The sequence below is a fragment of the Eptatretus burgeri genome, chromosome 1 (assembly GCF_056783735.1).
Source record: "Eptatretus burgeri isolate ZD-2024b chromosome 1, Ebu_testis_v1, whole genome shotgun sequence".
NCBI lineage: Eukaryota > Metazoa > Chordata > Myxini > Myxiniformes > Myxinidae > Eptatretus > Eptatretus burgeri.
The window spans coordinates 37,201,238-37,219,241 of record NC_140961.1 but is presented as its reverse complement, the minus strand read 5'-3'; the positions used below and the strand labels follow the sequence as shown (position 1 = coordinate 37,219,241).

General features: G+C 42.7%; 1 protein-coding gene across 10 annotated transcripts in view; it reads left to right on the top strand.

The window, feature by feature from the left end:
• Positions 1-18,004, top strand: part of LOC147034261 (uncharacterized) — a 231,089-nt gene that overhangs the window by 149,753 nt on the left and 63,332 nt on the right. For 5 of the 10 annotated variants that reach the window (XR_015057736.1, XM_085879593.1, XM_085879574.1 and 2 more), the window contains one exon: positions 5,562-7,722. The exons of the other annotated variants lie outside the window; for them this stretch is intronic. Coding sequence is in view for 4 of the 5 variants with exons in the window: in XM_085879593.1 (XP_085735719.1) it covers positions 5,562-5,711 (150 nt within the window). In the remaining variant the exon portion in view is untranslated. Of the gene's footprint in view, positions 1-5,561; positions 7,723-18,004 lie in introns of those variants that run through there. 10 annotated transcript variants of the gene reach the window in all.

The following is an 18,004-nucleotide window of genomic DNA, read 5'->3' as shown; positions in this document are numbered from 1 at the left end:
CTGGCTGGCGACTTCTCTCCGGCCGTCACCATCGACCCACAGTTCGGCACGGTACTGCAGGCTTGGCTGCGCTCCAGGCTTCACTGCGCTCTGACGACCCCGACTGCCCTCCACTGGACTCGAACCTTGGCGCTCTCCAGCTCGACTCCAGACAGACTTTGAACCCCGACAGACTGCGACAGACTCCTCATAGACTTTGAACCCCGACAGATTGGACCACGAACCCAGACAGACTGGACCACGAACCCAGACAAACTGCTCGCTTGGCGTTCCAGCGCGCTTTTTTATGGAGTCCGGGGGGTGAGTTTGATCTTCCACCTTCGACCTTTCGCCCCTGCTGGCTCTGCCCCTTTTGGTGTTTTGATCCGATCTCGTCACCAAACGCGGAGAGAGCGGACGTTGTGGAAATCATCGGCTCCCGCCCCAACGAGGGAGTCCCCGCGTCTGTCGCGGAGATGCTGTTCGTTGGCATTCGCCGTGGCTGGCGAAAAGATGGCGGCGCAATGGAGATGAAGGTGAGGCGATGTTGTTCGTTTGTGGAGATGTTGTTGAGATGTCGTGGTTGGCGCTGTGGTGGGGATGGTGTGGTTGTTGAGATGCGTTTGTGGTTGTTGAGATGCGGTTGTTCCAAAATAAAGATAGCAAAAGAATAATACTACCTCAAAGATCACAGCCCGGTTGCACGAATTATCCCTTTAGACATCGGTGGGGAAATCTAATCTGAACACACACTTATCGACATTATTGATCTCTGGGAAACCTGAATGGTGTTCTGTGAATTTCCACAACCGTAACAATATATATATATATATATATATATATATATATATATATATATATATATATATATATATATATATATCTTCTTCTTCTTCTTTCGGCTGCTCCCGTTAGGGGTCGCCACAGCGGATCATCCGTATGATCCGCATAGTGATTTGCCACATGTTTTACGCCGGATGCCCTTCCTGACGCAACCCTGGTCGCCTCTTACGACACAGGGATATGGTACACCTATTTAACCGGGGTATACACCGGCCCAGTATACTGGTACTCATTTCGCCGACCTCGGAAGGATGACGGGCTGAGTCAACCCCCTGGTGTATTAATTCAGTGGCCCAACGGGGCTTGAACTCAGGACCTTTTGGATCCCAAGCCGCTGCCCTAACCACTGTGCCAACACCAGGCTCATATATATATATATATATATATATATATATATATATATATATATATATATATATATATATATATATATATATATATATTTTTTTTTTTATATATATATATATGTATGTATATATATATTTTTGTTATGTATATATACAGTATATATATATATATATATGTATGTATTTATATATATATATATATATATATATATATATATATGTATATATATATATATATATATATATATATATATATATATATATATATATATATATATATATATATTACCCTGCACATGCAAAGTGAAAAGCGGGGTGAGCAATTGGTTCACTTTTGTCCATCTGTCCTGTCTACAAATGACAGTTTATGATCAAGGAACAACATAATTAAAATTTAAGTCTTTTTTTTTAACATGAATCGGAAAACAAACCTGTTGTTTGTTAGTACTTTGGCTCTGAATTTGTCCTAATCGCACATGCGCACAGAGGAGTGAGATATTTTTGCTCTGCATCATTCCGAACGTCAAAATTACTGTTTTTAAGGATATCATAAAGGACACAAACACCAGGCACAACTAACGAATGTAAAGTGGTGGTGGGTGGTGTAAAACATGCTTCATCAACGGCGTTAAACTTTGAGAATTATATTTTTCTATGACCTTTAAAATCTTTATTCTATTTAATCTGAATTATATAACTGAACACTGTAGAACTCAAATCGCCTTTTTATCACTTTCAAAAACCCTTCCAATGCTTGGAGAAAATATTATGCCATTTTACATCATCACGACCAATCAAGTTTGCTGCTCGTAGACCCCCCCCCTGCCCCATGTCCTTGTCTCGCAAGACAGAGCGGGATAATGTGTTCTATCAAACGAAGTCGTTTCTGATTGGGTGGATGAGGGAAGTACTGCGAATGCAGTATATCTCGACTTTAAGAAAGTATTTGATGAGGTATCACATAGGAGGTTGTTAGCCAGGGTGACGGCTTGTGGAGTGACTGGTCAGGTAGCTAATTGGATTGCAAACTGGCTTAGTGGGAGGAAGCAAAGAGTGGCTGTGAGTGGGAGGATGTAAGTCGTGGGGTACCTCAGTGATCAGTACTCGGACCATTACTATTCATTATTTACATCAATGATTTGGAGAGTGGGGTAAAGAGTTGGCTTTCCAAATTTGCAGAAGACACAAAGCTTGGAGGTAAGGTGGATAGCAGAGGGGTGTGGTGATCAGATTCAGGAAAGTATTGATACTTGCATCGATTGGGCAAAAGATTGGCAGATGGAATTTAACCTGAGCAAGTGTAAGGTGTTGGTGATGGGAAAGAACAATGAATATAGAGATTACAGGATGCAAGGGGTAATTTTGGAGCGTGTCACACAGGAGAAGGATCTGGGGGTGGCAATAGATACAGGAGTGGAGGGGGGTGTAAGCAGACTGCACAGTGGCAGGCAGCTGTAAGTAAAGTTAAAAGCTCGGTTTTAGGTTGTATTCGGAGGGGTATAAATTATAAATCAAGAGGTGGTTTTAACACTTTACAGGAATTTAGTGAAGCCTCATCTAGAATATTGTGTATACTTTTAGTCACCACATCTGAGGAAGGACATAGCTGCGATAGAGCGGGTACAGTGTCGATAAACTCGATCGTTTCCAGGGTTAGCTGGACTAAACTATGAGGAACGTTTGAAGGAGACAGGAAGTACATTATATTGGAAAGGAGAAGATTTTGAATGGATCTGATGGAGATGTTTAAAATAATGAAGGGTGTGGACAAGATATGTGTAGTGTAGTTTTTCAGTAGTGTGGACAGTGTTAGAAACAGGGGTCATAGCTTTAGAGTCAAGAAAATTAGAGTTGGGACAGTTTTATGTCAGGGGTCTTCCAGTTGGAGAGCGGTTAATGCATGGAATAATCTCTTGGGAAAGGTGGTGGCAGTGGAGGGGGTGGATAACTTTAAATGTGAATTATATAGGTACCTGGATATATTGGACATCTAAGGGCATAGGGATGTTGGATTGTGTGTATGGTAGGTAGCTAGTGTGTGGATAGGTGAAAGATACTGGTGTTGGTGCAGCACAGGCATGATGGGCCGAATGGCCTCCTCCTGCACCAGAGTTCCTTGTGTATCCTTGTAAACTAGATGGCCAGGCCTGACGTTTGACTGAAGATAGCAGAAAATTATAGTTTGTTAAAAGTTGCCAGTGGTACCTTGCGTAACCCAATGACATTGACCCACATGACTGCACGTTATGCCATTAATGACAATTTTTTGTACAATTTTTTTTTAAATTATTATTCCTTTTGTTTGTATCATTATTAACCCCTGTGTCGGAGTGGCGACCTGTCTAGTATTGTGCCCAATAGCCAAGGAGACTGCTTAGGCAGCAGCAACGCTCTGCACAGAGTATGGTCCCAATGGATGGATGGATTATTACCCCATCTGTCACGCCGCAGAAAACTGGCTTTTATATGTGGGTTTCAGAAGGTGGAACAGAGCACTCCCAGGTCTCGAAGTATCCACCTCCACGTGTGTGTGTGTGTGTGTGTGTGTGTGTGTGTGTGTGTGTGTGTGTGTGTGTGTGTGTGTGTGTGTGTGTGTGTGTGTGTGTGTGTGTGTGTGTGTGTGTGTGTGTGTGTACACTGTATATGTGTGTGTACACTGTATATGAGTGTGTGCACAAATACATATGTAAGTGTGTGTGCGTGAAAGTTGCTGTTGTTGGCTGTAATCTCCACACGTGGGTGGGTTTCAGTAGATGGAACAGAGACCCACTAGGTTTGAAAGTATCTATGCGTGTGTATGTGTGTTCAAGCCAGAACTTTTTTTTAATCATTTGAGTTTTTGTCATCAAATTTTCAACAAACTTTTATGATGAGTATATCCATCCATCCATTGGGACCATACTCTGTGCAGAGCGTTGGTGCTGCCTAAGCAGTCTCCTTGGCCAGTGGGCACAATCCTGGACGGGTCGCCACTCCGACACAAATGAGTATATGGGACACAGATGAGTATATGGAGAACACTAATTAATAATTTGGTCAAAATGTCAAAAGGAAAAGTCACAGTAAGTAAAAATAGGCCTTACGAGTCGATCCGCTGTGCAGCACGGAACGGCCGGTTTTTAAGTTCGCTTCAGTGTTTCTTTATTTTGTTCACTTGCATTTTGAGATGCTTTCTAGTTTACCATTTGAGATTTTTTTTCATCAAATTTTCAACAAAACTCGATGATGACAATATGGAGAACACTAGTTAATAAAATTTACATTCTTTTTTTCTTTTTTACCTGTTGTTTTCAAGTATAGTTTGAGTACAAAGCGGACGTGGACGGGATTTGCGTTTTGAGTTTATTGTTGTTTTCTTCACTTGCGCCCTGTTAAAAGTGGAAATTTAACGAACAGTCTGTTGCATTCCTCATTGAAAACAGGATTTTCCTTTGTAATTGCCACCTGTGCACACATACATGATGGTAAGAGAAGGCATTTTGAGCATTCTTGTTGTTTGACGTGCATAAAAACGGTTTGTTTATGAACGTGAAGGGCCCAAAACACAAGTGGTCGTTGAACTCGTGCCTTGATGTATGACATCAATTGCCGTTATTGAAACATATTTTATTACATCGACATTTTTACAGACATTTTAACTGTATTTTTCAACTTAGATGTTTGACAGCAATTTTATGCTTAAAAGAGACAATCACCCTTATTCTTTGCAATTAATTTTGCTCCCCAGACGTAATGATCAACCGCTGTATTAATTCCTAAGTCTAGAGAAATTGGAGTTCAACAAGTTATCATTCTAACCACCACAAACAACCAAACATTTCTCGTTTTGAACCTTCAAACAATCCTTTGCTTATCTCTCGAGGTTTTCTTTCAACAGCTTCACCTGATTATTGTCCCAGGACACACCCTATAAGTCTTGTATTTGTTCCTTCAGCTTATTTATTACTGTCCACATGCAGTTCTACCTACTTTTAACTGATATTAGGAAAATAATAACACTAAGTAAATAAACTAACAACATTCAGAGCAGCTGCCTTGCGTGCTCGTCTCACGGCACAATCGCTTTGCCTCTGTGCAAATATTGATCTCGTGCACAGCACGCTGCCCGGGCACGTGGCTGCAGGGCTTAATTGGTCATAATTGGTTGAAGGTCCCTCTCTCTCCCCCTCTACCTCTCCGTGTAATTTGCCATGGCGGCTTTGTTAGCTCAACAAATGAGCGTTAACGGAGAGGAACACGATACTGTCGCCGCGGGCCGCTTGGCCGTTAATCGGTGCGAGTGTGATCGTTAAATATAATCTCTTATTTTGTGTCAACCTTAACAAGAAGGCTGATTGTTTAATCTATCTCAGCTCCTTTTTTCATTTCCGTTGTTTGTCATATTGTTTGCAGGGATATCTGATTTCTGCCTCGAGCTGTTTCCCTCTCAACTCCATCTTCGTCTTTTCACCCACTCGCCCCGCCATGCTCCCCTTACACCTCACTTACCAGACTTCTCCTTCTACTCCCTCTTTCTCACCTCATATCCTGCCCTTCTTTTAACCTTCACCCTTTGGTTCACAAAACAGCCACCATCTCCCCCACCCCCCCCCACCACAATATCGTTCCATTCTCTCTTGACCCTCCTGACCTATAAAAGAGCTGCTTTCACCTCACCCAACAAACCACCACACCCTGACCACAACCACCACACCTGCTGACTTTGATACTCCTCCGTTCACCACCACAGCACATTGCCTCCTCCATATACTTTCTGGTCATCATGCACCCCAAAAGCAAATATGCTTTTATGCTGAAGCAACCAGTGGCCCTGACAACCTGGATAACCATATGAATCAAGCCATGTGACACAGCATGGACTTTTACAAGATCATTACACGTGAAACATACAGGGGTATCATAGCAAGTGAAACAGTAAGCTACGAGTCAATCTTTATGAGTGTGTTGGGGCTTCGGGTGGAGTTAATATCCTCAGCATTAAGGGGGAAATCTAACAGGCCAGCAAAATGATTTACATCAGCTGAGCGGTGAGATGTCATCTTCATAATTTGGAGCAAAGTTCCTCACCCCTGCGACATGGAAAGATATGTTAAGGACCTTTGGATATAAGATAGGTAGAAGTCTACCCTAATGTGTTGTCAAGATGGAAATTCTTATTTTTCATTCCTATCGTTTATATCTGAACGTATAATAATTTCCTGGTATTTCTCATAAGTTCATGGAATATCCGCTCAGACCATATATCATCAGGGAGAGAGGTGTTTATCTATCACCACCAGAAGTTGATAAATAAATAAACAGACAGTTAGGCAAGTTGGGAATAGAACATGTGCCAAACCGAACATTAACAGCGACGGAACATGTCTATCGGGTTCCATTATTGCTTGCCTCGGCAAGTTGAGAGATAATGAGCAGATGAGACCTCTCCATAGGCCACCACACAAAAGGAGCAGTGTGTCGGTCATGTGAGAGAGCCAGATCCGGGGAAATGGGATCGCCCTCCCTGCGCCTCATCGGGTTATAGACCATTCATGCAAAAGGTTCGTCACATGCACAATATTATACTCATATCAGGATATCTCAATGCCATATTTGTTTCATGGTGAAAGATGATTGCTTCGGCCTTAAAACATTTCCGGAGCGACAAGATGGTTGATCTGGAGTAACTAAGTTCAGGAATCGAGTCTACCGTTTTATGGACCAGGAGGTGAAAGATGGCGCATTAATTCGTTGACGTGACAAGAGAAGGAAAGGAACGAAGTTAAGGCTGTGATTGAATTTGTCAAAAGATACAATCGATATAAAGGGGAGTTGAATACAAATAACTGAGTAAATGAAAGAATGACCGGCTCATGCAGATGGATTGCCAAGCCCAAAACTTCATCAATAACTTATGAGGGTGAATTGACCAATTATGAGGCTGCAAACATGAGGATCTTTGACCAAAAGAAGCCGTCCATCCCATGAGGATGTGCCTGTCCATCCCATGAGGATGTGCTTCATGGAGGTATGTTAGACACTGACAGATACTCCTCGAATGTTACTCGCTCGTTCGCATCACATCAGAGATAAAAGGCCTGTGATGGGTAGCAATATTTTTGCAAAGATTTTATCCATTCAAAACTGTTTCCATAACAGGACTGAAGGCAGACTAAAGAAGAGTAAACAGCCTTATCATAAGCAATTCCGAAAAAGCTAACTCGAGTTAATTGCTAGCCCGAGTGTTTGCTCAATCATAATGGTAATGCGATAATATTAGTGTCTCGTTACCCGTTTGCATTCGTCGCGAGTTCTTGTTTCCATATCGATCTTTCATTTCATGTTTAGCGTAGCACAGCTTTCTTGCCGCCCGGCTTCATTAACCCCGTGACTTCAATCCAGATAATTGATCATAAGCGCTGTTCAGACTTGTCTGTCGTTGTTCCTAACAGCTGCTATTGATTACATGAGCGATTATTTGTGACTATCTCGGAAGTGTGCATAGTGAGTGATTTTTTTTTGTTTCTTCTTGTTATTATTTTTTGAGTTGCTGGTAGTGGATTATTTTATTTGTATGCTGAATAAATTTGTTTTTCATAGTGGGACCTGTTGCTGATCAAGTGGGCTCAGCTGTCCCCTAAACAGCCCACTTGGTATTAAAGGTCTCCTTGACCAGGACATGATAAGAAGAGCTGGACTTTTTTTTCCAGCAGAGTGGACAGTGGTAAGACCAGGGGCCGCAGCTTGAGGGTAAAGAAGATGAGAGTTAAGACAGTTTTAAGGCAGGGGTCTTTCAGTTAGATAGGCAGGGGTTTTTCAGACACTAATACATGGAATGGTCTAACCGGAAAGGTAGTGGCAGTGGAGGGGTGGATAGGTTTAGATTGGAATTAGATAGGTACCTGGATTCATTAGAGATAGAGGGCTATGGGGATGTAGACAGGACTTGTAGGGAGTGCTTCTGTGTGGATGGATGATGGTATCCGATGTTGGTGCAGCGCAAGCATGATGGGCCGAATGGCTTCCTCCTGCACCAAAATTCCTTGTGTATCCTCGGGCACCTAAAGTCCGTGTAAAATTATCATGTGTATATATGATCTCCATCTTGAAATCAGTAGATACAATTATAAGGTATTGTTGTTGAGAAATAACGCAACAGACCTTTGATCTTGAAGAACCCATGCGCTGCCAAACAACGCTAATTAACCAATTACCTGAATGATACCTTTTTATGGACAACACATTGCCTTCAATGTGTTGGAGCTTTGGCAACTGCCATGGATGCTCTTGATGTTCCAGACTACACATAATGGGTGTTAGATCCAAGATACAAAAGCTTAAAACCTATGAGGTTTCTTTTTAGTTCATGTGGCTCTGGTTTGCACAACTTCCTCTATCTGCTAACAGTATCCCTTTCAACCTCCTCAGTGTCACAATTCTTCATCCACAAGAGTTATTCATATGTCTATAATCCATGCTGCACATACAAAACCAAACTCTTCAAAAGTTTTCCGGTATTATTGTTCTCTCAAGACCTTCACAATGGCTGACAAACGTCTCGGTAATAGAACCGGTTCATACGTGACCTCCAATTCTCCCACCAACTGTCTTATTGACAGTGATCTAACCAACTCGTTGCTTAAGTTAAGTTCAGTATCTCATCTCCAGCATATTTGTACCATGCCCTCCTATTGTATGCTAAACCTGTCTCGGTAAGACATGCACGGGTGGACATAGTTACTGTATTATTGTGCCGGTGAATATACATCATAATGTCACGCAACAGTTTCGAGAGCACTGGCAGATTGTCAGCACCAAATACCAATCTGGATAGTTTGAAGAAGCAAGATTGCTTTGATAATAATTAAATAATACATTCATAGGATGTTCTCTTTGTAAAGATGGAACAGAACAATCAAGCATCAAATGAAGAACAATGAAGGGTAAATGTAGGTTCATATAATAAACACAGGCTTCCTGGTCCGAAAGCAAAAAAAATCATGGTCTTGTAAGCTACACATGGTTTTTCTCTTTTTGAAACAAAAAAACACCTTTTAATACAAAAAAAGATAAACGACTAGTAATAGGTGTCCACAACCATCTTCGACCATGTTGTGGAACGTCGGCCGAGGCCCTCACTTTTTCACCTTCATTCGCTTTTAAATTTGTTTTCTCTGCAACTGCTTGAGCGATCGACACAAAGTTTCAACATATGAGCGCATACCCATGGATGCATTTTTAAAAGAAAGTTACATGATGATTGGATGGAAAATGTGGCCGGCGTTCCAAAAATCTGTTTTCCGCAGGCTTGGGTTGCAGGGTGTTTCACATACCGGGAATAAACGGCCTCGATCTCGCTTTGCTCGGCCGTTGCCAAATTTAGAGTGATCCTTACATAAAATGCATACATTGTAAATCTAAAGCTCCAAGTGGATGATGAAGTTTGTCCAAACAAAATCATACAAGAGAACATGATCTCTGAAGTGCTCAGCTTTTGGCTTGGCCTGAATACTTGTTTGACTCAACATTGCATGAGGGGTAGTTTTAGCAAATGTGAATTTGCATAACCAAACACATCATCGGTGATCTCAGATTGCATTGACCAATCAATGGAAAGAGAACCCGATGGAAGAAATCCTCAACCCAATCGAGTCCCTCAATTCTGATAGAGATGCAAAGAATTCCTGAAGCTTATTGAGTGCCCAATTCAATAACCATACGGATATAATCAACTGGTCACCGTCCACAGTCAAGGTCTGGATTCTTTAATCCCAGAACCTCTCAGAACTTGGGTCCACAACCTTGGTTGTATCCGAAGGGTGTACAGTCGGGCAAAGAGATAGAGAAAGAATCTCCCTCTCCACAGGCTAGTATCATGGTCCAGCACTCCACACGGATCCATCCCCTTCATTGACCCTTCCAGGCATTCAACTCCGATACTCCATGAGGCCTCACAACTGCTCGGGAGGAGAGCGCCATCTATCGCTTCAAATGAGACATCGGTGCTTTGTAATCAAGCAAACCCGCACATAAGACCAGAAGGTAGAAAATGGAGGATGGGGGGAATATATGTATTACATAGGCACATGGGGAGGGTGACAATGATAAAATGAAAGTTGAGAAAGGAAGATTATAGAAGAGACAATGAAGGGTAGAGAAGTGTGGGAGAAAAGAGAGGAGTTGGTAGTTCTCGTGAAGAGGGTAAAGACAAGATAGTAGTTGTAACTCATGAGATCTGTTTGAATCAAGAACATCCTGGAGAGTGTGGAAAGGGGGTGGGAACAGTCAAACGTTCTGCTTTGTTTGCATACGTAATAAATAGATTTCCCCTGGCAGAACAGGCTGAATATAAAACGGACGAGGACATCAGCTTCCACACTTTGCTCAATTGCAAGTGCAAACGAAGCAGAGCAAGGACTGCATTACCTGAAGAGGCATTGTACTTGTTTTCACTTCACCGTTAATCGTCTGTGAAAATGTGTTAGCCTCTTCTTCTTTGTTACTTATTCCACTTCTTCATCTCTCTCTTATGAGCCAAAGCTTACTGTGAGCGTTTACACTATGACTGAAGGGTTGACCGCGGGAAGCAGGTTTTATTTACTCCGCTAGATATTGCACACACATGTACAGTACAGTAGTGTGCTTTGAACACGAACCCCCCTTCCATCAACAATTTGCGAAACTTGATCGATTTCATATCACTAAGTCACGGTTATGACGCAAGCACGATCAGCAGGTGCGAATCACGTGGTTTCACTTACAAAGAGGTTCGGTCACGGGTCATCGTCGTGAATCAGCAGCAATCAGGATGCAATCATTGTGTCACTGACTGTGACCGCGTCACATCCTTTAGATCCTCAAGCATCTCCATTGAGCTTAGAGGGTCCACCCTCCCATCGCACCGTCTTCTCACGCCCTGTGATCAGCTGAGCATCCTTCTTCGGGTATGGTGAAGATGGGGCAGATGAGTGGGGGAGTCACAAAGATCATCTGTGTGTTTCCAATAAATGGACCACTTTGAAGCTCTTCCCAGTCCATAGAAGTCATCAATTCTCAGCTATAAAAGGTCGGCTGATTCAACAGTTACCCCTTTCTGGCACAAACTCGACCATGTATGTATACGTGTCCCATCCGATTGTACCCTCCAAAGACCGGATTGCGAGCTTACACTGGACCTGAGATCGGAGGAAGAAAGCTTTAGTTTAAATATAACAGTTCCGTGCACGAGATGCTTTCTGTTCCGGCAGAAAGCCAAGCTGGGCCGCGGCCAAGGGCAGCACAAGCTTTGTTCTTCCGACCATGAAGCTTTGTCCCTCCAGCCGGCACCACGCGATCCCCCATTCCAACTTCTCGCTGCCTCAAACATTCCCAACCGGTCCCCGTGGACAGCACTGGATATTTTGTGAATGGAACCACCTTCTCATTCATGCTCTTTTCTTGATACCTTTATCATGCTCCAGTTCATAGGCTAGCTCTTATTGTTTTAGTTCTCTCTTTCTCTTTCTCTGTCTGTCTGTCTGTCTGTCTGTCTGTCTGTCTCTCTCTCTCTCTCTCTCTCTCTCTCTCTCTCTCTCTCTCTCTCTCTCTCTCTCTCTCTCTCTCTCTCTCTCTCTCTCTCTCTCTCTCTCTCTCTTTCTCTCTCTCTCTCGTCTTTTCTTTCTCTTAAACAGTTGTCGAACAGATGTTCTTTTGTCCTTCAGGATGGAAAACTGGTGACGTGCTGTACAGAGAAAACACGAAGAGAGAGATCAATGAAATATAATTCGTTGTGAGTGTTGCTGCTCCACTGTAAGCAATGAAAAAGATAGTTTGATGAATGGAAAGTTCCAGTGGACAAGAGATAAACTTGTTTGAATCAGGACCATCATGTTTGGAAAGTTACCAAAAAGACAATTAGATTTTTTTTTTTCCGAAATCCAATAAATAAATAAAATGTTGAATTTTTTTTTTAAATAAAAAAAAAGGTTGAAATAAATAAAAGGTCAAATAAGAAATACAGCAATCAGAGATTGCATACCCTCGCCAGGGCTTGTTTTGTGTGGTGTTTGTGTAGTTTTGTATTGTGTATTTTGTGGTGTTTGTGCACTGGTGTGTTACCTAGATTCAAAAAAAAAAATCTGGCTGCAAGACCATGTGTCTGACCAGGTTGAAATTTAAAACATATATTGCCCATCACTACTAGATCATGATTGTGAAGGTTCATGTTGATTGATGAAGCAGTTCAAGAGAAATAATTTTTTTTAAGATTTTCATTCAATCCAATATGGTTGCCAGACCATGTGACATCAATTATTTGTGAATACCCTGGTATCCCCAAGGCTTGGGGATCATTTGTGTGAAGTTTCCCAGCCGTCCTGGAGACGAAGACTTTTCATAGGTTTTCGGGTAAATCCAATATAGCTGCCAAACCATGTGACCTATGACATCATACGTGTGAACGTTTTGTTCCTCATGAATAGGTGGTCATACGTTTAAAGTTTCACCTCGATCTGTTCAGCCATTTCAGAGAAGAAGATTTTTGAAGGTTAAAAAAAAACAGTATGGCTGCCGAATCATGTGACCGGTTATGTCATCAATTTTTTTTCTGTGGACTATTTTATCCCGAGACCCTCAAAAATGTTCATACTGATCCGATGTAGCATTCTACATATGCAATCATGATGTCATAAATGCACCTATCACATCATAAATATCACACTCATTCCCCATGTGGAGTACTTACCATGTGCCAAGTTTCAATATTTTCCTTGGTGCAGTTTCAGATACAGAAGTCCAAAGTTTTTCGGTTTTTCCAACATGGCTGCCACAAAACATGATCTATGACGTCATAATTATCCTTAAAACATTCTACACGCGTAGTCGCACCAATGGTGAAAATTTCATCTCAATCCTACAAGCAGTTGCAGAGAAAAACACAAAAGTTCTGTGTGGACAAACACACAAACAAACAAACGAGTCCTTCAAGGTATGATCGCCATTTCAGCCTTCGAGCTTCATCATGAAGACAATGTGCTTTAAATAATAACTTGTTTCCCTCGCCGAAGGAGGGGGTATTGCGTTTGGGTCTATTTGTTGGCTGCTCTTAGAGCACCCTTATTCTGGACATTTCCATCTGTCTGTCTGTCCGTGAAACTTTGGTCAAGCCTAGGGGCTAAACCACTCAACCGATTCCAATGAAATTTGGTAGGTAGGACCAATATTTCTGGGAATCGTGTGCTTTCGAATATGGGACCCCGGGCCCTAGCAACAACATAGCAACGGCCCTTTAAAGTGGTCAAAAAAATCAAAAAAAAAATCGAAGCTTCGAGTTCTGTGTGCAATCTTTGCCAATTTGCTTCCTGCCAATTTGCAGCCCTAACAAAAAATATTTGTAGGAGGAGATAGGTTTTGGGCGAGTACATGTCGAACATTTCAGGAACGGTTAATTGCGAATATCTCTAAGAGAAAGAGTCTGATTTTGATGAAACTTGGGTGAAATGTGTACAATGTGGCGAGCATATACACAAAAATGAATGGTTGCTATGCACACCTCCGTTGCTTAGGCCTTAGTCACATTTGCCACGGCGGCCGTGGGGTCTCCAAAATCTATGGCCACTAGCAATTATATGGCGGCCGCAGTATTTCCATGGTCACACAATGTAGCAGTCACATATGTTTTTATTTTTCGGGGAGCCGCACGGCATATTTAGAAATTATGGAGACCGAAAACGTGGGGTTGCCGTACGGTCTTTGATTTGATGTCGCACGGTGACCTTAAGGGGGCCCTGCGGCAGCCATAGAATTTTCAAGGCAGACGCAAGCTGCCTTGAAACATCAGCACATCAAGAGAAACAAGAGAACCACATCAGCACTCACGAGTCTGGCATTTCACTCAGGCCGACTGGCAGGGATTTATAGCTGCCATCAAACTTCTAGACTGGTCTCCCATCTCTACTTTCTCTCCTTTCTCCAACATTAACTCACCCTGGGAATTTTTTCAAAGAAATGTGCTCTGTCTCATGCACAGATTTATTCCATCTTGTCTTCAGTTGTCATACCCTTCCTCCCACCCATGGTACACTAAAGTTTGTGGCGAGGCAGTTGTCCTGAAACAACTTGCCTTCACCTCATGGAAGGAAAATCCAACTGAAGGCAATCTCAGTTCCTTCCACAAAGCTCAGAACAAGTGTGTGTCTACCCTCAGGAGAGCCAGAAAACAACGTTTCTAATCTCGTCTGGACTCTCAAACCTGTCTCCCTCCTCCAAATCCTGGTGGTGTCTGGTTAAGTCCGTTTCTGGTGTGTATCCCCCCCCCCAATCCCCTCCATTACCTCAAATGGCCGCACAGCTGACACCGCATGCGAAAAGGCTGAATGCCTAAACTCCGTGTCTGCTTCGAATTATTGTGACCCAAACCAATAACTTTCTGGACCCAGCTTACCCAGTCACACCCAGCTGTTCCTGGACTCTGTGTCCTTTTCTCCTGACAAAGTGGAGAGCCTGCTGTCAAACCTCAACTCAGATTCTGCAACCGGTCCAGACGGCATCAGCCCACGTGTCCTGAAAACCTGCTCTGCTGCTCTTGCTCACCCTCTCTCTATTCTATTCACCCTCTCATTTACTCAACGTCATCTGCCATCTGCTTGGAAATCAGCAAACATTACCGCTCAGCATAATAAAGGTGCAAAAACAGATGCCTGCAACTAAAGACCAATCAGCCTTCTCCCAATCATCAGCAAGGTTATGGAAGCCAGCATTGCTTCAGACATAGAATCCTTCCTCTTCTCCAATGGTTTGATTTCAGATCATCAATTTGGATTCAGACCAGGTCACTCTACCCTGGACAAGCTGCTTCTGCTCTCCCAACAATGGAAGATCCTCAATGTCAGACATGAGATCAGAGCCATCTCCCGAGACATATCACGTGCTTTTGACACAGTCTGGCTCCCTGACCTGCTCACCAAACTCTCTTCCTATGGTATCCAAGGCCATCTCCACTCATGGCTCGCAGACTTCCTCTCATGTTGCAGCCAACGTGTGGCCCTTCATGGAATTCTCTCATCCTCTCTTCCTGTTCAGGCTGGAGTTTCTCAAGGCAGTGTTCTTGGCCGTGTGCTTTTTCTAATCTTCATCAATGATCTCTCTGACTCCAGAAAAAATCCTACAAACTATCAATATGTTGACCTTTTGACCTCAAAATCAATAGGCTTCTTGCTTATGACCAACTCCACAATTTGGTGAAGTTTCGTGAAGATCGGTTTAAAATTGTAACAAGAGGTGATTGACTAACAGATTAAATCAAAACAGGCAAAGAAGAAAGATGTTGTGCATAGCACGATACTTGCGAAATTCCTGAAACAAATTTAAGCTGAAACATAATTGGTGGTGAAAATGCCTTGTTTGCTGCTGGTTTGATTTCAGATTTTGGACAACATGGTGTTGGCTTCATGATTAAGCCGCTGTCACAACTTGACGATTTAGCCAGCGTATGCCGATTTATGAAAAATTTGTCTAAAACGCTGGCACACGTCGAATACGTTATTGGTACGTTTTGTATTCGTTAAGAGCACGCTGAAAAACACTGCCATAAGTCGTAGTATGCTGGCTTTAAACGTTGTACTTTTGGGTTGACCTCAAATTTTTGCATGCTTGAAATTTTACGACATATGCCGGCGTATGACTCACACGTTCCGCTACGCTGGCCATAAGTTGGAGGCACGTTATGCTATCGTTGACACACGTCGACACACGTTACTTGTAGGTTACTCATAAGTCGAAACACGTCGAGGTAATGTTTAGCGTACCCGAAACTTATTTCTAACCTATGAGTAACGTTTTGTAAGCACGCTACACGAACGTTGTTCACACTTCGCAACACGTTACTTGAAAAAGGCGTAGACATATTTGACGACAACAGAACTTAATGAACGCGTTTCTAACTTACAGATACCGTATAATGGCGTATTGGCAGCGATTAGGGGAATTGATATATAAAAAGGGGCTTCGCAGGAGGAACCCGTCTTATTTTTTAGACTTCGTGGTGAGTACATGCCCATGTCATTCCGAGAGATGGAGGATACGGCAACGCTGAGACGACAATACCGACCTATCCTCGAACATCAACATGACCTCATCGAGTTTACACTGCACCAATTGTTTGCCAATAGAGCCGGGAGAAGAAGACATGAACGGAGGAGAAGGAACTGGGTGAGACCATGGATCGGGAGGCGACACCATTACAGCATATATGACCAGTTCATGGTGGAACTCCGGAACGAGGACCATGCATCCTTCATCAACTTCCTGCGAATGCCGCCAGCGATGTTCGACGAGCTACTAGCCAGAGTGGGTTCCAAGGATAACCAAGCATTATTATTAAATCATTTCAATAGTCCAGTGGAAGTGATTTAACTCGTTCAATGGAAACAATTTCAATTGCCGAGCACCAGCGTCCAAAAACAATAGGCGAGTGACAGGCATTTATTAAAAGTGAAGTTGCAGCCTATGAATAGAAAACCTCACGTAATCGTCGACGATATGCTGCCACGCTATGCATACGTTAGACTATCGTTGGGCATAGGTTGTGGACACCGAAAACACGCTAATTAATCGTTGGTATATCTTATCTACAAGTTATCGAAGTGTTCTGTGTTCATTAATTGTACATTATGCATTTGTCCAAGTCGTTTTGAATCCTTTTAAAACTGAAACAAAAAAAAGTTCATCGTGGGAATGAGAAAAAAAAATTAGCCGAAAAGAACATCGAACAATGGTGCAAAGTAGTCTCCTATTCGTGGACGCAACGAGGATCCATCATCACCCACACCCTCCCCATCACGCTCACCTACTACTACTGACATGGACCTACTACTACTACCAATACTACTACTACCGACACGCTCACCTACTGCTACTACTACTACTACCAATACTACTGCTACTACTACCAATACTACTACGACTGACACGTTCACCTACTACTACTGATATGCTCACCTACTACTACTACCAATACTACTACTACTGACACGCTCACCTACTATTACTACTACTACTACTACTACTACTACTGACACACATTACTACTACTGACACGCTCTACTACTACAACTACTACTACTGATACTACTGACATTGACATCTGCTCAACATGGAGTCTGGAACACTGATGGGTTCCTCTTGTGAAGCCCATTTTTATATACCAATTCCCCTAAACGCTGCCAATACGCCATTATACGGTAGATGTAAGTTAGAAACACGTTCAGTAAGTTCTGTGGTCGTCCGGAAGACGTCAATCAAATTCGTTTACATACGACAATGTGCGTTTGAGATACGTTACACATAGGTTCAAAGCACGCTACTCATAGGTTCAAAGCACGCTACTCATAGGTTAAAAATTAAGTTTCGGGTATGCTAAACATTACCTCGACGTGTTTCGACTTATGAGTAACTTACAAGTAACGTGTGTCAACGATCGCGGAGCGTGCAGAGAACTTATGCCAGCGTATGCGGAACTTGTGAGCCATACGTCGAGTACGTCATAAAATTTTCAGCATGCTTGAAATTTCACGACGTACTAGACGTACCACGGAATATGACAGCGTACTTCCTCGTTTTTCAGCGTGCTCCTAACGTATACACAACTTACCATACCGTATTCGACGTGTGCCTGCGTTTTACACACATTTTTCATAGGTCGGCATACGCTGGCTAAATCGTCGAGGTGTGACTGCGATGTTGACACTTCCAATTTTCAGGCAGTTATGATTTAAATCGGCGTGCGGCAGGTTTTTAACAGGCTACGCCACGAGTTTGTCGGCGATACGTGCAGCGCGCTATGCCTAAGTTAAACTATCGTTGGGCATAGGTTGTGAACA